Source organism: Salmo salar, chromosome ssa13, assembly GCF_905237065.1.
Source record: "Salmo salar chromosome ssa13, Ssal_v3.1, whole genome shotgun sequence".
NCBI lineage: Eukaryota > Metazoa > Chordata > Actinopteri > Salmoniformes > Salmonidae > Salmo > Salmo salar.
Genome location: NC_059454.1, coordinates 85,511,815 through 85,534,655, shown reverse-complemented (window position 1 = coordinate 85,534,655; position 22,841 = coordinate 85,511,815). Strand labels below are relative to the sequence as shown.

Genomic DNA, 22,841 nt, shown 5'->3' with positions numbered 1-22,841 from the left:
GTCAATCAGTTTTTCACACACAAATAAAAGGAAAATGTATCACTGCTCTTCTAAACATGTTCACTGGGAAGTTTAGCTACAAAACCTTAAATTAACTATAGACAACACCCTTTTTCTTACTTTTGGTACTGGAACTGACAACAAGAGGAAGTCAATTCTATGTAAAAGAGAATGTCTGACACGAACAAAAAGCTATTTGTACTGCAGTGGGTCACTAACTTATTGGGGAAGATTAAAAAGGCAACCTCTTTTTCTGCTGAGATTAGTTTTTCATGCCAGTATGTTTACTGATTGGTATAGGAGCAGTTTTGTTTTCTTTAATGCTATGGGAATTTGATGCTGAGCTGGCTCTCTTAATTTTGATACTGAGTAAGTAGGCCTAACTGAAGTATTGTTAACGTTTTGGTCTTGATCGTGATGACCTCATGGTCACTCACATGGGCTATAAGTCATAGGAACATCTATATTCTAAAAGTCAAATATTCATGACTGACCTCCATACTATGTCTGTTTCAAACTTCACCCATGTATTATTTAAAGCCATTTCCAATTCCACCTTTTAAGCAGGAGTTGTATATTTTTATACAGTTGCCTCATAAATGCAGCATTCAGGTGATTCATGCATTATTCAATTAGTCAGAAGTCTGTTGGCATGGAACACTACATGACTTGAAATTAAATCAGCTGTTTTTGAGCTTTGAGAGTACATTTGGTGAAACAACCTATCATAAAGAAGACATGTGATTTGTTTTGAAGAGTCAGAGGTATTAGCCATACTGGCAACAACACTTTTTGTAGTTGTCTGTGTTACACTGTTTTACCTATCTCCGTTGACAAAGTAAGTGTGTGCTGTAACCCACCAGCCACCAATTCAGGAGTACATTGTATCACTTTGTGATGCTCTTTCTAGAGAGTTATGAAAATACTCAGACTGTTTGTTCGTTTGTTTGAAACCAAAACTCTGCCTTGGTGTGCCTACACTCATATTCAAATCAACTATAAACAGTTGACGAGTTGTAAATCTTAATTTGCATCACACAGTGCTAGTATAGAACATAGAGCAGGGAAGCTCATGTCCCTCATCAGGGGTACATTTTCAGAAAGTCAAAGCACATTTAAAATACATAATGTGAGAATAATCAACCCGCTAACAGGAAATATACTCACACTCTAGAAACCTCTATAGAATCATGTATGAAAACACTTCCTTGTTGTGGGTGATAACTGTCTTATTGAGCGTGAGTTCAACTATGCTAGAAAATAAACTATGCCTACTCTATCGAGAATGATGTTTCAAGTTTCTAAATCATCATATTTTTGTTTCCCCATGATATTCTTTATAACACTATTATAATGTTATATAGAAAATGTCAACACATTACTATTTTACCTTACAGCTACTTAAAAAATGTTTTAAGCCTTGTTTAAAAGAGCATGGGCCACTAGCAATGGTAGCTGTGACCTCCCTGTGTTGGAGAATTTAAACTGTCTTGTGACTTACAGTTGAAGTCGGAAGTTTACATACACTTAGGTTGGAGTCATTAAAACTTGTTTTTCAACCACTCCACAAATGTCTTGTTAACAAACTATAGTTTTGGCAAGTCGGTTAGGACATCTACTTTGTGCATGACACAAGTAATTTTTCCAACAATTGTTTACAGACAGATTATTTCACTTATAGCTTCTGATAGGCTAATTGACATCATTTGAGTCAATTGGAGGTGTACCTACCTTTAAACCCAGTGCCTCTTTGCTTGACATCATGGGAAAATCTAAATAAATCAGCCAAGACCTCAGAAAAAAATTGTAGACCACCACATGTCTGGTTCATCCTTGGGAGCAATTTCCAAATGCCTGAAGGTACCACGTTCATTTGCACAAACAATAATATGCAAGTATAAACACCATGGGACCACGCAGCCGTCATACCGCTCAAGAAGGAGATGCGTTGTCTCGTAGAGATGAACATATTTTGATGCGAAAAGTGCGAATCAATCCCAGAACAACAGCAAAGGACCTTGTGAAGATGCTGGAGGAAACAGGTACAAAATTATCTATATCCACAGTAAAACATGTCCTACATCAACATAACCTGACAGGCCGCTCAGCAAGGAAGAAGCCACTGCTCCAAAACCACCATAAAAAAGTCAGACTATGGTTTGCAACTGGACATGGGGACAAAGATCGTACTTTTTGGAGAAATGTCCTCTGGTCTGATGAAACTGTTTGGCCATAATGACCATCGTTATGTTTGGAGGAAAAAGGGGGAGGCTTGCAAGCCGAAGAACACCATCCCAACCGTGAGGCACGGGGTGGCAGCATCATGTTGTGGGGGTGCTTTGCTACAGGAGGCACTGGTGCACTTCACAAAATAGATGGCATCATGAGGAAGGAAAATTATGTGGATATATTGAAGCAACATCTCAAGACATCAATCAGGAAGTTAAAGCATGGTCGCAAATGGGTCTTCCAAATGGACGATGACCCCAAGCATACTTCCAAAGTTATGACAACAAAGTCAAGGTATTGGAATGGCCATCACAAAGCCCTGACCTCAATCCTATAGAACATTTGTGGGCAGAACTGAAAAAGCGTGTGCGAGCAAGGAGGCCTACAAACCTGACTCAGTTACACCAGCTCTGTCAGGAGGAACAGGCCAAAATTCACCCAACTTATTGTGGGAAGCTTGTGGAAGGCTGCCCGAAATGTTTGACCCAAGTTAAACAATTTAAAGGCAATGCTACCAAATACTAATTGAATGTATGTAAACTTCTGACCCAATGGGAATGTGATGAAAGAAATAAAAGCTGAAATATATCATTCTCTCTACTATTATTCTGACATTTCACAATCTTAAAATAAAGTGGTGATCCTAACTGACCTAAAACAGGGAATTTTTACCAGGATTAAATGTCAGGAATTGTGAAAAACTGAGTTTAAATGTATTTGACTAACGTGTATGTAAACTTCCGACTTCAACTGTAAACTCTGATTGTCTGAGTCTGATCATCAGTGTTTCTAAGAGCTAGCTGCTCTGGGCCTTCACTTGGTGTGTGTAAGGAGCAGGGTTGAGGAGTAAAGGATTACAAAAAATGCTGTAACTGTATTTTGTTACGTTACCAACAACATTTTTGTAATGGAATTACAGATACTTTTGAAAAACTAGATGATTACTTCAAGGATTACTTTTAAATTCAGAAAGGATGTTTCTGTGTTTTCTCAATTACATTCTAATCAGCATTGAATGCTCCAGATACTCAACTAGTCTAAAGAAGGCTAGTTTTATTGCTTCATTAATCAGGACAACAGTTTTCAGCTGTGCTAACATAATTGCAAAAGGGTTTTCTAATGATCAAGTAGCCTTTTAAAATGATAAACTTGGATTAGCTAACACATCTTGCCATTTTCAGTAGTGCTCAAAGCATGCCATTCCATGAGGTCAGCAGTTAGGGTTAGGGTTTCAACTTGAATCAATGAGCCCAATAAGCTTTCCATGACAACAAAGTCATAAACAACAGAGTAGGGCTGGCTAATAAATCTTTAGTTTTGGGGTTATGCTCAGGTAAAACAATTTGGCTAAACTATACTTCCATATTTCCAAGTCCTATTTTTGAAGATCAAGGGGTATAACATTTATTGGAATGACTGGAAGTCTGATAGACTTTAGTTTTTAATGTAAAGATATAATTTAATTGTATTATTATATGTAGTAGAAAGCGATGGGTTAGAAGAAGTCTACATAACCAACCCATAAAGTAAAATGTAACATCCATATATGGCCAGCTATGTAAACTTTAACATTGATTTATCCTGCAAAAGATGTCGTTCAATTGGTAACATATATTTTTGTATTCTTCTAATGTCTCTTAAGGGGAAAGTAATCTAAAAGTAACTGAATGTAATCAGATTACGTTACTTAGTTTGGGTAATCCAAAAGTTACATTACTGATTACAATTTTGGATAGGTAACTGTAACGGATTACATTTAGAAAGTAACCTACCCAACCCTGGTAAGGAGTGATGTCCAACGCATGCCCACACATTGCTATTGTGTATGGCTAGTCTGGTTCTTGCAATGGAAAACCATGTCCTTCCTGTTTGTCTGTGTCCTCCACAAAGCCCTTGAACTATTTCCCACCAAATAGTGTCTCTTAAGTGACTCTCCCTCCAGTGAATTACCACTGCCCCCCTTTCTCTGTGCTAGTTTTCAGAAAAGCCCTCCTCCTCTCTCCTCTGTAGAGAGGAAGTGCAAACTGCCATCATAAAGCCTGGTCATTTCTGCCTGTCGGGTCATTTTGTACAGCTTGGCAGTGACAGAACTTCCCATGTTTTGCATTACATCCCCAATTTTCACAGAATGAGAGACCAACTGTCTCCAACACACATCCCAGAATGGGTAGCCTCCCCCTTTCCTCCCTACACAACAACACTCTCACATGACCCCTACAGAAACACTGCAGATTTCCATGCAAGGCACTTGTCCCAGTTCACTTCTGGTCAAACACGCTCATCCAGACATGTTAGCATTAGAGTATACTGCACTTGAATTATTAATAAGAGGCAACCCCAAATTATGAAATTCTAAACAAAGGTCAAAATGGTAAACATAATGGTTTATAAGCAGTTTGTATTTTTAAAATTAATTTACATTTGCTGAAAGGCATCAACATTTTATTCTCACAGTGCATTGATGATGCACATCAGCATGACCAGCATGTCATACAGTATGTCATTAATGGCCACTACTATAAAAATGAGGTGGAAGACACATGTGAGGTTGCATGAAAACACTGTTTACAAAAAGGCATGTAATGGTCATGATTCTACATGCCTCTGCAAGCTTCATTTGGGAAAATAAACCAACAGTATCTTGTGAACTAACGGCATTGCAGTGCAGTTGTGTTGATGGCTGAGAATCCCACACACACACACAAACACACACGCACTGCTCTGCAGCAGGAACTAGTACTACTACTGCTTGGGTAAAATGTATCACAATAGCACAGATCTAGCCACCTGCACAGCCTGATCCTCTACTCACATATCTCTTTAGTTTCTTCTCAGGGGGAGATTTGATGAGCCAGCCGGTGCAGACCACATCCCCTGCACTCATCTTGACTGCAGAGGGAATCCGGCGTGTTTTCTAGATATAATTGTCTTCAAGCACTGCTGGCTGCTGCTGCTGTGAAACTGAGAGCAGCACCACGCGAATCCTGCGTTCTTGTATACAGCCTACAGCCATACCAAAAAGAGGAAGTCAAGCCATTGATCACACTGACAGACAAGGGGAGAGAGAGAGAGAGGCAGAGAGGCAGAGAGAGAGAGAGAGAGAGAGAGAGAGAGGGTGGAAAAGAAAGAGAGAGGGGAAGAGAGAGGAAGGGAGAAAGGGGGTGGTGTCTGTATGCTTGATTCTGTAGATGTGTGTGGGTCTGACAGAGTGAGTGAGTGAGTGAGTGAGTGAGTGAGTGAGTGAGTGAGTGAGTGAGTGAGTGAGAGAGCAAGAGAGAGCAAGAGAGATCAAGAGAGGAGAGAGAGGAACATGTATGTGAATTTGTATATGTGGGTGCATGTGTGTGCATGTGTGCATCATTAAAACCTAGAGCCAGTTGTCACATAAACCATCCCAATGTTCTCTGTCTTAGTCAGAATAACGGTATGCACCAAAAGAACAACCCTGTGCAAGTTAAATACACTAATAGAGAAAACACATAACACACTTTGGGGATGCATTTAAATTCTATAAAAACCTATATATAGTGGCTTTGAAACCTAAAACGCTTTGTACAGTAGGCTAGTTGTAGGGGGAAATGAAGAAACTAGAGCATAAATGTATTGATTAAGGTTAATTTAGCAAAGAGATATCTTGCTATAATTTAGAATCCCCACCAAAAAGGTTCTGTTGGTCTAAGGCCATGTGATTTAGGGCTCAAGAATATTGTTTTGAAAATATATAAATTAAATGGTCTAGCTTGCCGAGTTTGCCTACGGCTGGTGAGAGACAGTTATAAATGCTTGTCCCTGATCGCCATCTTGTGGTAGATCTGCAGCAGGCCTCCTTTCAACAAATAAAATACACCCCTTGATTTTGAAGAATGTGGCTTATAAACTGTAATGAGGTTTTACAATAACAACCCAAGAAAGAAAGAAAAGCAGGTCCTTTTACTTAATTGTTTATGTTTTTGTTGCCATGGGATTGCTTACTTATAAACAAATACATGTTTTGTCATACCCATCAGCATTCAGGGCTCGAACCACCAAGTTTATAAATACATTATAAACTGGGTGGTTAGAGCCCTGAATGCAGATTGGCTGACAGCCGTGGTATATCAGACCTTGTACTACGGGTATGACAAATCATGTATTTTTACTGCTCTAATTACGTTGGTAACGAGTTTATAATGGCAATAAGTCACCTCTGGGGTTTGTGGTATATGGCCAATATACCACGGCTAAGGGCTGTATCAAGGCACTCTGGGTTGCATCGTGCGTAAGAACAGCCCTTAGCCGTGGTATATTGGCCATATAACCCCTTCATGCCTTAATGCTGAAATAAAACAGGGCTACCAATATTATTTCGAACGTTCTAGTGGCGTACATGGTGTTATCGCGGTGTTTCAATGCTATATACTCGCGAGATATTATGAAGGGGGCGTATGCTCACAATGTACAGTCTGTCTAATGACGTAGCAAGCCTTTTTGCCATGTATAACTTACAGTCTGGTCTAAAATAACTCATGATAAAAACCGAGTCCACAGAATGTCAGATGAAGAGATTCCTTCAACTTCCAGAGAGCCTGTACCCGAAGAAGAAGAGGTGAGCATTTAAAAGCAGACATCTTCTTTTCCAGAAATATGAGATACACTGTACTGTTAGGTTGCTAGAAGTTTGCAGTTTTGTTCAATTGGGGGGGAACATGGCGGGAAGGAGGCTTGCACATCTGCATAGCTCTCTTACAGATGTTAGCTAGCTACCAGGTCAGACGCTGTGCTGGCCAGCAAACATAACAAAGGGTTTCGTCGTGCAATTCATAGACATTTAGCCAATATCCCCGTAGACTTCTATAAATGCTGCCAATTTGTAACCAGCGTGACAAGCTTCGTAGTCCCAGACCGAGCCTCTGACTGTACAGTAGAAGCTTGTTGTGCGTCTCACTCAGCACAGGCAGCACAACACACGCAGCACGAGCAGCCTCAAGCAAATTCGCTGTCAATTTCAACACTGGCTGTTGTGCTTTGGGGACTGTGGAGTTGGCTATAGCTAGCTACAGTAGCTATGTAATATGTTTTATGAAGAGTAGCCTAACATTAAAGGTGACGCTAAATGCTTGAACTTGAGAAGGCATAACTTTTTGCACATTTTATTATACATTTTGAGCACACAATATGTGAACGTGCACAAAATTGATTGCACAAGCGTCACATGAAGCCGACTTGCAACCAAAACCATAATCATTCAGTATGTAGAATAATGTTGCATTAATTCAGAGGAAATTATATACAATACACAACAAATTCCCTTAATAAGGCTCACTGAAATAGCCAAATGAAATTGTTTTAAATTGCACATTACATTGATTGAATGTTACCAAATCATAAATATGTACAGTAGGTTGAGAATGTAATAAAGTAGTCTATCTACTGTGTTTCAGCTGAAGCCACCGGTGAAGGCTGTGCCCAAGGCGGAGGGAGAGTTGGATCCAGAGTATGAGGAGAAAAGGGTGAGACAAATTGCTTTCTCACAAACATTCTCTATAGATATCTAAATAGGATTCATTTGAGATGTTAAGATGCATTTACAAGACATATTACTATAGGGATTATCACGTCACACAGAGTAATCACATCTTGGTTGAATTCTGGGCCAGATATTTGATATATTTATTATTCATCATTTATTTTTCACCAACTTTTGCAATGGGCTCCCCGCTGTGGTAAATGTTTGGTATTGCAGTTTATAGGGAAAGTGAATGGCAAAAATACAGTTTAGCATAACATTGATCCCATATCCTTACTAGTAAAACATAACCTGCTGGTTTAACTTTTTATTTCCCCTGTCTTTTAATTATAGAAAACAGATAGAGCGAACCGGTTTGAGTTTCTGCTCAAGCAAACAGAACTCTTTGCCCACTTCATCCAGCCTGCATCTCAGAAGTCTCCTACTTCACCCCTGAAAGTCAAACCTGGACGACCTCGCGTTAAACAGGATGAGAAACAAAATCTCCTCTCTGTTGGAGAGTATGTGACTGCTGACTTGTTTTAAGAGTCCTGACATTATTTGTATGTTTTTGAATCGACAGGTCTGTTATTTTAAATAAACAAGCTATTTTGGTCAGTAAACCATGAATAATAAACAATACAATCTGCTTACCATTGTACCAATACCAGATATCATTATTTTTACAAACTATTTGTCTGCCTCCTGTGTTTTTACAGTAACCGCCACCGACGCACGGAACAAGAAGAAGATGAGGAGTTGTTATCTGAGAGCAGGAAGGCAGCTAATGTCTTGGTTCGCTTTGAAGAGTCCCCATCCTGTATGATGTTTTCATATAGCTTTAAAAGCTCATTTTAATGCTCTCTGTGTAAATGAACAGTAGCAGGTGTAACTCAGTGTTGTATTCTATCAGGTCTATACCTTTAATCCTAATTAGCTCCCATTTGAGAATAGCCGACAATGGATACGAATATCATTTAAATCAGGGTCATACAGAGTGATTCTTGGTAGTCTTAAACAAATCTTCTTTGATACAAAAATATACACCTCACACACATTGATGGTTATGGGTACCATGTCAGATATAGAGTTGAAATGTATTCCATTTTGCATCCCAATATTACACTTTATATACATCACAGAAGACTGAAATATAACAAAACTGTTTGACATAGAAACATCGGATCTTCATTGTATTTTTAGAGGGCGCTTTTGGTCATTGACTGCAGGAAAGGGCTACTGACATAACCTATTTTATTTTCCAGATGTGAAAAATGGAGAGCTGAGAGATTATCAAGTCAGAGGTCTCAACTGGATGATCTCCCTTTATGAAAATGGCATTAATGGAATCCTGGCTGATGAAATGGTAACGACTGTACCTTAAACATGCAATTAACAATAGTTTAAGTGCCAGAGCCTTATATTGAGATAAATATGTATATTATATCTATATCCAAATGTAAGTAAGTGCCACTAGTTGTGAGTCAAGCTGTGTATGACAGGTTGTTTATTTAAGCAATAAGGCCCGAGGGGGTGTGATATATGGCCAATATACCACGACTAAGGGAGATGCAACGCTGAGTGCTGGATACTGCCCTTAGCCGTGGTATATTGACCATATACAACAAACCCCTGAGGTGCCTTATTGCTATTTTAAACTGGTTACCAACGTAACTAGAAGAGTAAAAATAAATGTTTTGTCATACCTGTGGTATACGGTCTGATATACCTCGGCTGTCAGCCAATCAGCATTCAGGGCTCGAACCACCCACTTTTTAATTAAGCAATAAGGCACGATGGGGTGTGGTATATGGCCAATATACCACGGCTAAGGGCTGTTCTTAAGTACGACGCAACAAAGAGTGCCTGGATACAACCCTTAGTCGTGGTATATTGGCCATATACCACAAACCCCTGAGGTGCCTTATTGCTATTATAAACTGGTTACCAACGTATTTAGTGCAGTAAAATTAAATGTTTTGTCGTCCACGTGGTATACGATCTGATATAACATGGCTGTCAGCCAATCAGCATTCAGGGCTCGAACTACCAACTTTAGAATTGTGTGTTGACAACAGGGCTTGGGGAAGACCCTCCAAACCATTGCATTGTTGGGATACCTGAAGCACTACAGGAACATTCCAGGCCCCCACATGGTTCTGGTTCCCAAATCAACGCTACACAACTGGATGAATGAGTTCAAACGCTGGGTACCAACCCTGAAGGCTGTCTGTCTTATTGGGGACAAGGATGCAAGAGTATGTCCTGTTTTTTCTCTTGATTGACACTGATTGAAAATGTGCCCTCTTATAAAGCATTATCAAGTGGGTAGCTAACCAAGACCACAGATGACTCCTTTGACAAACGTTCTCCTTATTGGCCAGGCGGCGTTCATCCGCGATGTCATGATGCCAGGGGAATGGGATGTTTGTGTCACATCCTATGAGATGGTCATCAGAGAGAAATCGGTCTTCAAGAAGTTCAACTGGAGATACCTTGTCATCGACGAAGCTCACAGGATAAAAAATGAGAAGTCCAAGGTATGAACTCGAATGAAAATAATTGTGGTCTGAACCAAGCTTTTCTTTCTACTTTTCAATTACTTAAACTCTGGCCAATACATTTTTTTTGAATGATATTTATGTAATCTTAACATCTGTCCGGTGTTGTCAGCTCTCAGAGATTGTCCGTGAGTTCAAAACCACCAACCGTCTCCTCCTGACTGGAACACCTCTGCAGAACAACCTCCATGAGCTGTGGTCACTCCTCAACTTCCTGCTACCTGATGTCTTCAACTCTGCCAATGTGAGTGCTACCTCTGTCTGTTCTCTCCGTTTATTTCTCTAGTAGTAATATTCCTCTCCTTTAGATGAATGTGACTGGAATACTAAATGGAGGAAGAAAATAAAATAAAATCATATCGCTCCAGGCAAAATGAACTGCATTATTTTGTTGTTTTGTATCAAAAGACCCTCCAGCAGTAACTTCATGTTTTTTGTTGTTCCATTTTATACCACCTAGTTTCAATGAGCATCATTCAATCACGGAAGTCCTCAGCCCCACCTGACATGTTTCTTGTCTTTCCATGATGTGTCAGAGAGGGAAAGGTAGCCCCGAGCACAGGCCTCCCCCTCAGGCACTGCTCTGTTCTGTTGTCAGTTCCTCCAAGTTTGTCTGGGATCCCTCCCCCCCACAAGCTTTAGCTTATCATATGTATCCTGTCCTTTCTCTAACACATTCCCCTCTGCAAATGAAGCCAAAGCAGAATCATCATTACTCTCTTTTTCCCGCAAAATTATCTTTTGCACTTTCATGGAAAATCTTTACTCGTTGAAAACAAAAGGAAAATGTTCCTTATATTCTCAGGACTTTGATTCTTGGTTTGACACCAACAACTGTCTGGGGGACCAGAAGCTGGTGGAGCGTCTGCATGCGGTAAGCTGTGTTTCACATTTCCATTACTCTCAGAGATTACTGCAGGATTCTCCTTATCTATTATTCTGTTGCATTAATACATGGAATTTTTTATTTATTTAGTTAGATAAGCATTTGCCTTGTTAATGTGCTGTTTGTTCTAGAGCCCGACCGTTTATATCGGTTCACTGATATTATCATCCGATATTAACCTTTTAAACGCTATATCGCTATCAGCTGATAATTCCACTGATAACCGATATTCAATAAATAGGATGAGAAAAGGGAATGTCATGCTGATCTGAACACTTCTCATGATGTCATTATTGTCACAATGTAAGAAATCAAAATTTGAAGCAATTGCTCTTTTGGATGGCAATTTATGAGAAATCTGTGTGGGGAAAGAAACATTTTCTGCTGTAAAACAGAATATCGGCAGATGTATCGGTAAGCTTTAACCCCCAAAAAATCGGAATTGGTATTGGACCCAAATAAACATATATGTCAGGCTCTAGAAGGTGCTTAGGCCTTTCCTTCTTGTGTAATAGGCTGTTTGTTCAGGTGCTGAGTTTTTTCCTTCTTGTGTAATAGGCTGTTTGTTCAGGTGCTGAGTTTTTTCCTTCTTGTGTAATAGGCTGTTTGTTCAGGTGCTGAGTTTTTTCCTTCTTGTGTAATAGGCTGTTTGTTCAGGTGCTGAGTTTTTTCCTTCTTGTGTAATAGGCTGTTTGTTCAGGTGCTGAGTTTTTTCCTTCTTGTGTAATAGGCTGTTTGTTCAGGTGCTGAGTTTTTTCCTTCTTGTGTAATAGGCTGTTTGTTCAGGTGCTGAGTTTTTTCCTTCTTGTGTAATAGGCTGTTTGTTCAGGTGCTGAGTTTTTTCCTTCTTGTGTAATAGGCTGTTTGTTCAGGTGCTGAGTTTTTTCCTTCTTGTGTATAACATGCTGTTTGTTCAGGTGCTGAGGCCTTTCCTTCTGCGTCGGATAAAAGCTGAAGTGGAGAAAAACCTGCCTCCCAAAAAAGAGGTGAAGATTTACCTCGGACTGAGTAAGATGCAGCGAGAATGGTATGTTTTTGGTTCAAATACTTTGTCCTTCCCAGTGTTGCCCATAGCTTGTGTTGGTTCAACATTTCTACTAATTAAATTCTTTCCAAAATAATTTCAAATGAAAAAATGTTTTGTTCTATTTTTGTTAGGTACACACGAATTCTGATGAAAGACATTGACATCCTCAATTCTTCTGGAAAAACGGACAAGATGCGTCTGTTGAATATCTTGATGCAACTGCGGAAGTGCTGCAACCACCCATACCTGTTTGACGGGGCCGAGCCCGGGCCCCCCTACACTACCGACAGTCACTTGGTCACCAACAGTGGCAAGATGGTGGCCCTGGATAAACTGCTGCCCAAAGTCCAGGAACAAGGTGATACACCCATCATTCAATGATTTTACTGTAGTTTATCCCATTGAAAAAGGGGGTTTAAACAAGAATACATTCTTCATGTATATTTGATGTGTTTATCTCAAAGAGCTTTGATCTGCGGTTGTCACTGTACATTTGCAGTTGTAACAGACTATGCAATAGGTTGTCTATGCAAACTCTGATATATGGAAGTACATAATGGTCTTTAAAAGGCAAGGACAACCTCAGAGGACGCAGGCTCAAAAGATTGCGTACTGTCGAAGGATATCAGGATTCACATGTAGAATTGATCATTTTCTTGTGAAGTTTTCCTGATGAGAGAAGTTCATTTGACTCTCAAATCAGCCATGCTCGTTTAGAATGACATGAATCAAACCTTCCTGCCATGCAAGAAACCCTATGAATAATTTTCTCTCTTTGGAGATTGCATTTGAGCTATGTGACCTGATAGTGTATGTATGCTGTTCTGCTCTCTAATGGAATGACTATGTTTTGTCTCATTGGTTGCCAGGGTCTAGAGTCCTCATCTTCAGCCAGATGACCAGGGTCCTTGACATCCTTGAGGACTACTGCATGTGGAGAGGTTATGAGTACTGCCGTCTAGATGGAAACACTCCACACGAAGCCAGACAGGTACGGAGCATGACTTCAGCTGATGAGGCCTCATTGACCACAACACAGGCTCCCATGGAAACCATAAGGAGCTATAGTGGAACAGTTCAATCAAATCAACCATGGACTTTAGTTTAAGCCACCACTTTGTCTACCGTGCTCGTACTGACCGTGCTCGTACTGACCCTGCTTGTAAAATGTAAAAATGTTTGCTCTAATGTGTAAAGTGTCTTTACTTCAACTACATGAAAACAACTGATATTTTAGACATTGTCTGCCTAATGTTTTATGGCACTGGTGTTGAACTCATTTTATATAGGGCCGAGTGTCTGCGGGTTTTCGCTCCTCCCTTGTACTTGATTGATTAAATAAGGTCTCTAATTAGTAAGGAACTCCCCTCACCTGGTTGTCTAGCTCTTAATTATGAGGAAAATATTAAACCTGCAGACACTAGGCCCACCATGGAATGAGTTTGACACCCCTGCTTTATGGCTGTGTTTCTAGGACGCCATAGAGGCCTACAATGCTGAAAACAGCAGCAAGTTCATTTTCATGTTGAGCACCAGAGCTGGAGGTCTGGGCATTAACCTGGCAACTGCAGACGTCGTCATCCTGTATGACTCTGACTGGAACCCTCAAGTGGACCTGCAAGCAATGGTGAGAAACATTTCATTTGTGGCTTCCTTGGAAACGTACATCTATATATTAAGGATATCATAAGGTGAATGCACCAATTTGTAAGTCGCTCTGGATAAGAGCGTCTGCTAAATGACGTAAATGTAAATGTAAGTGTTTGGAAAAGTAAGTATTAGTCATTTAGTGTGAAATTCTATGTCATGCATACAAAATACTAGTAATGTTAATTTATAACACTGGCTTGTATTTCAAAGAAATAGACACCTCATCAACTGAGGCAATCGGTGTGTTTGTTTTTGCCTCTCTAGGACAGGGCTCATAGGATTGGTCAGAAGAAACCAGTGCGTGTGTTCCGCCTCATCACTGATAATACAGTCGAAGAGAGGATTGTAGAAAGAGCTGAGATGAAGTTGAGGCTAGACTCCATAGTTATACAACAAGGTATTCAGCATGTTTTTTTGATTCCATCTTCATGGTTTGTCATTACATGTTAAGCAATGGTCTTTGGGACAGGTAAGACAGACAGACCTTGGTTAGGCTTGGGACAAAATTATACCGCATGCATGTATGCAGATCACACAAGGTTGGTGGCACCTTAACTGGGGAGAACAGGCTTGTGGTAATGCCTGGAGCGGAATGAGTGAAATGGTATCAAATACATCAAACACATGGTTTCCATTCACTCCATTCCAGCCATTATTATGAGCCGTCCTCCCCTCAGCAGCCTCCTGTGATACAGATACTACTATCAGTTTACAGAAGGATCTAGACCCTAAGACATGAATGTAAGAGGCTGCTGCAGGGTACATTCAGTCCCACACCGCAACTACTTCTCACATCTTTCAACTTTCCAGGGAGGCTGATGGAGCAGTCCAACAAGCTGGGGAAAGATGAGATGCTGCAGATGATCAGGCATGGGGCCACTCACGTCTTCGCCTCCAAAGACAATGAGCTCACAGACGAAGACATCAACACTATCTTAGAGAGGGGGGCAAAGAAGGTGAGTGAGGGAACAGCACATAGTGTTTGGTTGACAGACTGGCTGTTTGGTTCTCTGTGCTGACCTGTCCCTTTGACCTGTCCTAGACGGCTGAGATGAACGAGCGCATGGAGTCTCTGGGAGAGAGCTCCCTCAGGAACTTCACGGTGGACACAGGAGGAGCAGAGACCAGCCTCTACAACTTTGAAGGGGAGGACTACAGAGAGAAGCAAAAGGTATCACATTACTACATGCTTTGTCATGACTCATGACCTGTTAATAGCATCAAAGAGACGCTTGAGATGATACTGTACTTCGTTAGATTAGCTTGTTCCCTTGTGCCTCAGGTTTAATTTCATCTCAGTTATTGAACTTTGTGAATACTGTATGATAGAGGTAGAGATGACTTACAGAGTATGCTATTCATACAGTGAGAGAAAAAAGTATTTGATCCCCTGCTGATTTTGTATGTTTGCCCACTGACAAAGAAATGATCAGTCTATAATTTTAATAGTAGGTTTATTTGAACAGTGAGAGACAGAATAACAACAAAAAAATCCAGAAAAACGCATGTCAAAAATGTTATAAATTGATTTGCATTTTAATAAGGGAAATAAGTATTTGACCCCTCTGCAAAACATGACTTAGTACTTGGTGGCAAAACCCTTGTTGGCAATCAGAGGTCAGACGTTTCTTGTAGTTGGCCACCAGGTTTGCACACATCTCAGGAGGGATTTTGTCCCACTCCTCTTTGCAGATCTTTTCCAAGTCATTAAGGTTTCGAGGCTGACGTTTGGCAACTCGAACCTTCAGCACCCTCCACAGATTTTCTATGGGATTAAGGTCTGGAGACTGGCCACTCCCTTTGATGCGGTGAAGGTGTCCTGTCCCCTTAGCAGAAAAACACCCCCAAAGCATAATGTTTCCACCTCCATGTTTGACAGTGGGGATGGTGTTCTTGGGGTCATAGGCAGCATTCCTCGTCCTCCAAACACGGCGAGTTGAGTTGATGCCAAAGAGCTCCATTTTGGTCTCATCGGACCACAACACTTTCACCCAGTTGTCCTCTGAATCATTCAGATGTTCATTGGCAAACTTCAGACGGGCATGTATATGTGCTTTCTTGAGCAGGGGGACCTTGCGGGCGCTGCAGGATTTCAGTCCTTCACGGCGTAGTGTGTTACCAATTGTTTTCTTGGTGACTATGGTCCCAGCTGCCTTGAAATCATTGACAAGATCCTCCCGTGTAGTTCTGGGCTGATTCCTCACTGTTCTCATGATCATTGCAACTCCACGAGGTGAGATCTTGCATTGAGCCCCTGGCCGAGGGAGATTGACAGTTCTTTTGTATTTCTTCCATTTGCGAATAATCGCACCAACTGTTGTCACCTTCTCACCAAGCTGCTTGGCGATGGTCTTGTAGCCCGTTCCAGCCTTGTGTAGGTCTACAATCTTGTCCCTGACATCCTTGGAGAGCTCTTTGGTCTTGGCCATGGTGGAGAGTTTGGAATCTGATTGATTGATTGCTTCTGTGGACAGGTGTCTTTTATACAGGTAACAAACTGAGATTAGGAGCACTCCCTTTAAGAGTGTGCTCCTAATCTCAGCTCGTTACCTGTATACAAGACACCTGGGAGCCAGAAATCTTTCTGATTGAGAGGGGGTCAAATACTAATTTCCCTCATTAAAATGCAAATCAATTTATAACATTTTTGACATGCGTTTTTCAGGATTTTTTTGTTGTTATTCTGTCTCTCACTGTTCAAATGAACCTACTATACTTTTTCCCCTCACTGTAGATGCTTATGACATAAACTTTATGAAACTACCATAACCATGAAATGAGGTGTGCATCATATACCGTATACTGAGTTGATTCCCCTTGTGAGTCATGGCCTGGCCTTGTTTTGTAGCTGAGTATGATGGAATGGATCGAGCCTCCTAAAAGAGAGAGGAAAGCCAACTATGCGGTGGATGCCTACTTCAGAGAAGCCCTGCGTGTCAGTGAACCTCGAGCCCCCAAGGTAACGCCCACTCACAGATTAAGCACACAGAAACTTCAAGGGCTGCCGCCTTGCTTTGTATCCCTGCTTATAAACAACATGCTTATTCAAGGGCTGCCCCCATGTTCATGGGTGAGTTGCTAGTCAGTAGTCAATCCTTTGTCTTGTTTCCCCATTCTTCCAAATAATGATGGCCAGTCAGGTCAGAAAGATGTCCATGGAAGTGGCGTAAATGTTAATCTTGCTCACCAGAACATGATTAATAATGCTGAATGTATTTCAGGCCCCACGTCCCCCCAAACAGCCCAACATACAGGACTTCCAGTTCTTTCCTCCTCGCCTGTTTGAGCTGCTGGAGATGGAGATCCTTTATTACAGGAAGACTATTGGCTACAAGGTAAGAGAGCTGTAGTTAAGTTCATTGTCTGATAGATAAAGTGTGCCCATGTTGTCTTATGTACAGTAGTTTTAAGCTTGGCCGTTTATAGTAATGTATTTTTGTTTCCACGTCTTGCTGGTTCTATTTTACTGAAACAATTTACAAAGTTCAATATTTAAAAACAACATTTTGAAATCTGTTGGTTTGGGCTTTCACAGAGCCAACATGTTACTCATGGGAGTGGTGGATAGAGTCCATAGAAGTGTGTCTCAACTCTGACATTTGTGAGCAGTATCCCAAGTGCTTCGCTGTGCAGAGGCACTCACTGCCAGGGCAGGCTGCTGAACTGAGACAGATTGGAGCTTGTGCTCCTCCATGGTGCCAGAACCACAGAACACACACACACATTCCCCCTATGCCACCTGATCCCAGGGTACATCTGTTCAGTTAGTCTGGTTCCCCAACAGGCCTGTCTATCGCTTCACCCAGCCTTAGCAGTCTCTTGCCTCGTAGCGAGAGACGGAGCCGTTCAGTGTTATTTCTCATTGGAGCTGTCTCTAATAGGAGCTGTGTGTCTGTTCTCTCCCCTGTGCCGCTGCAGGTCCCCAGGAGCCCTGACATTCCCAACGCTGCCCAGGTGCAGAAGGAGGAGCAGAGGAAGATTGACGAGGCGGGGCCCCTCAGTCCCGAGGAGACTGAGGAGAAGGAGAAACTACTCACACAGGTACTGCAGGGCGCTAGGCGAGATACAACTTTCTAGATTCCTGCATAAATGATTTTATTAAGATCCCTATTTGTTTGTCACAAAAAGTGCCAAGTTATTGGACATTCTAAAGCTTGTATCTAAGCAAGTGCTGTGTTTGTGGTGAATGTTGTTTCACAGGGGTTCACAAGTTGGAACAAGCGAGATTTCAATCAGTTCATTAAAGCCAATGAGAAATACGGCCGTGATGACATCGACAACATTGCTCGGGAAGTCGAGGGGAAAAACCCTGAGGAAGTCATTGAATATTCTGGTAAGATACCGGTCCTCATCAGAATCATCCTCATATTTATTCCATTATAATTGTGTTTCCTATAGACACATTCTTGTATCTGTTTTAAATAACCATGGTTATTACAGCTAATAACTTTATGCGCCACACTAGTCCTTTCTTTCATACATGTTCTTGTTTTATTTTCAAGCCATTTTCTGGGAGCGGTGCAATGAACTCCAGGATATTGAAAAAATCATGGCTCAGATCGAGCGTGGTGAGGCCCGCATCCAGAGGAGGATCAGCATTAAGAAGGCGCTGGATGCTAAGGTCAACTACTGTACTTTTTACTCATTTCTATTGGGCACAAAATCATCTGAAACACAACCAAAACAAACAGCCAATGCATCCACAATTTGTAGAGTCACAAGCTTGATGTAGTCATTGCGTACTATGAATATGGGAACAAATACTTAACTTTTACTACTTTAATACACAAGTAAGTGAATTTGTCCCAATACTTTTACTCCCCTAAAATGGGGGGAATATGTTCAAAAAGTGCTGGAATTTGGATGGAAAACCCCTCAAATTAAAGCTGACAGTCTGCAGTTTAACCTCCATAGTCATTGTTTGATTTGAAATCCAAACTTTTGAAGTATAGAGCCAAAAAATGCTTCACTGTCCCAATAATTACGGAGGGCACTGTATTTTCCATGGTAGATACTCTGGAAATTACATATTTAAATTTGCTACTATGAACCTTTATTTGAGTATGCTCTAAGATTACTTATTATTTTCAAATTGACTAAATGGAAATGTTGTTTTGATCGTTTCAGATTGCGAGATACAAGGCCCCATTCCACCAGTTGAGGATTCAGTATGGCACCAATAAAGGGAAGAACTACACGGAGGAGGAGGACAGGTTCCTGATCTGTATGCTCCACAAGATGGGCTTTGACAAGGAGAATGTTTATGAAGAACTCCGACAGTGTGTCCGGAATGCTCCCCAGTTCAGATTCGACTGGTTCATCAAGTCCCGAACTGCCATGGTACAATATGTCTTGAACAGTTTGACTATCTATGTTACAGCTGTTAGAAGTCTTGGGTGAGCAAACATGGGGACACTTACAGTATTTGAGATGACACCTGGGCTACCTCTTGGATAGTTCATGAACCCAGTTCCAGTGTCTTAAGCCCTGTTTATACATAGTGCTAACGTACACCTTTTATCCTGGTCGTCATTATAGCAGCTTTTAAAATCATTTGACATGTAGCACCATTGACTTATGGCATCTGTATTTTTTTTAACATTTCTATTATTTCAAATAGTATGTCAAATCATTTGCATACATGGAGGCACCAGCTAATCTGGTCACAATGCGGATACAGTGGACGGATAAGAGACACATTTAGGTACAATGTGTCGACGCGACAAACCTTGATCAGATAGTGATTGGATCATATTGATCAGATCAGGAAACGTACATGTTAGTGCAAGGTGTAAATGAGGCTTTGGTGTCCTACTCCTTTGCTTTCTCTGGACCCATCATAAAAACTAATTTTATTACTTTTATTATAGACTTTGCAGTGAGTTCAGAGACAATCTTGTTTGCTTTCCTCTCACATGATCTATAGTAGGTATGGCTGAATATAGAATTGTATTTGTTTCAATGTGGCCCTCCTTTACAAGTTGAGATGGATGGGAATTCATGGGAGGAAAGACTATTCAGGTTCACGCATACATAGACACTTCCTTGCAAACAATAATGAGTCGTTAGGACATCCCCAGGACATCACGAAATGAATGTGTAGGGGACTTCTGAATTTCTACAGACTTTGCGGCGCAGCAGAAAGATCAGCACACCCGAAATCCAGAGGTTGAGATTTCAAAACCCAGGTGGGGTCATATTGAAACGTTACTAGTGATCATGTCAAATGTAATCATATTCTTGTTGATTGAAGATTTTTTACACTATTTTAGCTGAACAGCGTCCCACTTACCTTAAAACCCCCATACCATCACGTAACAAAAACCTCCAGAGGGCCTGGACACAACGTCCCACGAATGTTCAGGGAACCTTAAGAGGACGATGACACAACATCCCAAGAATGTCCTAAACATTTTCTCGGGGGCACATCCCCGGGACAAACCAGAACTAGGCAAAACCTCCATGAACCGTGACACAATGTCCCAAGAACGTTCAGGTGACCTTCAGGAGACCATAACACAATGTCCCAAGAACATCTTAAAAATATCCCTGGGTCAAACCGGGAACTAGAGAATGGTCCCTCAGAGCATGGTCCCTTTGGACCATCACGTAATGTTCTTAGAATGTGCTCGGAACGTCAGTGGGATAACGTCATGCCGAATCCCTTAAGGGACCTTATGGGAACATCGCCATATGTCCTCAGGACATCCCCTGTTTGCTAGGTTACCTCTGGGGTTATTGGGAACATTGCCAAATGTCCTCAGAACGTCCCCTGTTTGCTGGATTACCTCTCTGGGGTTATTTATCATTACTTTGTGTTTTTGACAAAGTGGTATGTTACATGAACTGTTTTGGTTATTAAAATGTCAATATTATGAACAAAAGCTGTAATAACCACACGAGGAGAATAATGAATAAATATAAAAAAAATGGTTTGCTTCAAACAGACTGGCTAACCGAGAAGAACATCAGACATCCATTGTACTATCGTTTTGTTTTCTCTACAAACAGTTTCCTCTTCTTCCCCCAGGAACTTCAGCGACGCTGTAACACTCTCATCTCCCTCATCGAAAAAGAAAATATGGAGATTGAGGAAAAGGAACGTGCTGAAAAGAAGAAAAGGACCACAAAAAGCCAGATGGTAATTGATCTTACCGTTTCAAAACAATCATATACAGATTTTAAGGTACAAAATGGGTTTAACCAAAAACACACAAGCAGTGGGTTTTGTTTTTGGGGTAAACATTTTGTGGGAAGAAAATGGCGTATTGGCTAACCATCTTGAGGATTCCAAACCATGTTACCATGAAAAATGTGTCAATACTCATGTGTTAGAATATTAATATTTCAGTGATTACATACATTGTAACATTTACATGTAGACATGTCATTGATTTGATTCTAATGTCATTTGTATTCTAAGGCTCACAAAAGGAAGGCAGATGCGTCATCAGAAGCCACAGGACGCAAAGAGAAGAAAGCCAGAGCCTGAAGACGTCATTGAACTAATGTAGCTCCCATCATGAACAAACAGCATTCATTACCCACAAAAAAAATACAAACACAACATTCAATAGCTGTAGTAATTTCTGTGGAAGTGAGTGGTTTCTCATTTTTAAGACATTTTGTATTGCTGTTTTTGCAAGTGTTTGATGCACTTTTCAACTCAACATGCTATATACGTATGTAAGGATTTGTTTTGATTGTTGTCTCATGTCTTGTGTAATTGGTGGTGAAATAACGATGGCTGTTGTTTAAGCTATGTGTTTGACACATTGTTATTATGCTTCATTAAGTGGTTCCCCTTATGCACTTTATATAACCTATTGCTTTGCACATATCCTAAGCTCTTTTATATTTAGTTTAATTTCATCTATCCTTTTAAGCTGTGTTGGTATTTGAACAAAAAGTGATTGTTGTATTTCGCTTTTCCTGTTGTATTTTCTTATGTGTCAGTTCACTTATTAAACAAAATCCAACCTTAATTATATAGTAGTTGACATTTTTTGCAAGTAACTATTTTGATATGTCTCACAAAATCCTCCTACATTATATTAAAATCACTAAACTAATGTAAAGGACGCTGTGAACCCAACATTAGCAGATAGTATTACAAAAGGACCATGAGTATTAGGCACTACCTAGTACCAACATACTGTATGTTGTATTTGGCACTGACTGTGATAACGTGTTGGACCCCCATTTTTGTAGGGATAAAATGTGTGTAGTTCCCCTTTTAACAAGTTCTAGAGCAATAATAATCTTTACTGAGCAATGAGGTTGAATTTAAGCTGCTCATGTGTTATTGGGAGGAACTCTTCGTGCCTCCATGGCCCAATTCTTAATAAGGATGAAGTTACACTGTATGTCCACATGGGGGCATTTTAACGCTGTCCTAGAATAAAAGGTGGCGTTGAAGCAGGGGACAAGTCTAAGAATAAGCTATATTCATCGTGTCATTTAAATAACCTGTTAAGAAACCCCTTATATTGCAAACCACCCTGCAGTCATGTTGATCTTCGCCTTGAACCAACTCAACTCGTTTTTTATTTGTATTATTGTTTCCAAAAAGCACACACATACCGTTAATCCAATTTAGATAGAATTGCTGCTTCAGAGAGTGTAAACTCTGAGACTGCTTAACATGATCTGATGGAGACTGGGATATTAGCCCCTGCAATTTAACTAACAAACTTACAAACAACTGTAGGAGAACTGAATGTGAATCGCAGTAGCTTGCATAAGGTGTTTTCTGCCAGAGCTTCAAAAAGTATTTTGTGGAGCTACATGTAGTCTAGTTATAATTAACACATGATGATCACTCAGGTGTGATAAATGTTAACAATGTAACTTCCTTCCAAATGCATGGATTATCTAATTATCAGTTAACAGTGATGTTCTCATTTGTCATTTCAAAAATGTATTTATTTAAATCCTGCACTAATTAGGAGCTTTAGTTTGTGTCACTTATTGTAGTTGTTATACACAATTTAAATTGTGACT

General features: G+C 40.5%; 2 protein-coding genes across 5 annotated transcripts in view; one reads left to right on the top strand and one right to left on the bottom strand.

Moving 5' to 3' along the window:
* Positions 1-5,422, bottom strand: part of LOC106567798 (GRB2-associated-binding protein 3) — a 33,066-nt gene extending 27,644 nt beyond the window's left edge. Inside the window, exon 1 of one of the 3 annotated variants that reach the window (XM_014137540.2) lies at positions 5,042-5,422. In XM_014137540.2, coding sequence (XP_013993015.1) covers positions 5,042-5,113 — 72 coding nt within the window. In that variant the 5' untranslated portion in view covers positions 5,114-5,422. Of the gene's footprint in view, positions 1-4,001; positions 4,355-5,041 lie in introns of those variants that run through there. The other 2 variants (XM_014137542.2, XM_014137541.2) reach the window with 2 other exon arrangements.
* A 1,121-nt stretch (positions 5,423-6,543) lies between these two features.
* LOC106567799 (SWI/SNF-related matrix-associated actin-dependent regulator of chromatin subfamily A member 5) lies at positions 6,544-21,823 on the top strand. Of its 2 annotated transcripts, XR_006758374.1 has the most exons (25): positions 6,544-6,814; positions 7,650-7,718; positions 8,069-8,235; positions 8,434-8,534; positions 8,980-9,080; positions 9,793-9,972; positions 10,099-10,254; positions 10,388-10,519; positions 11,081-11,149; positions 12,079-12,188; positions 12,320-12,546; positions 13,058-13,179; positions 13,663-13,815; positions 14,103-14,235; positions 14,649-14,794; positions 14,881-15,009; positions 16,687-16,797; positions 17,060-17,173; positions 17,757-17,879; positions 18,039-18,171; positions 18,341-18,459; positions 18,966-19,178; positions 19,963-20,026; positions 20,869-20,979; positions 21,262-21,823. XR_006758374.1 is itself a non-coding variant. In XM_014137543.2 (24 exons), the coding sequence occupies exons 1-24, from the start codon at positions 6,758-6,760 to the stop codon at positions 21,328-21,330; spliced, it is 3,045 nt and encodes a 1,014-aa protein (XP_013993018.1). In that variant the 5' UTR covers positions 6,544-6,757; the 3' UTR covers positions 21,331-21,823. The 2 variants fall into 2 exon arrangements, 1 of the variants encoding a protein (XP_013993018.1); XM_014137543.2 differs by lacking the exon at positions 19,963-20,026.
* The last annotated feature ends 1,018 nt before the right edge of the window (positions 21,824-22,841 follow it).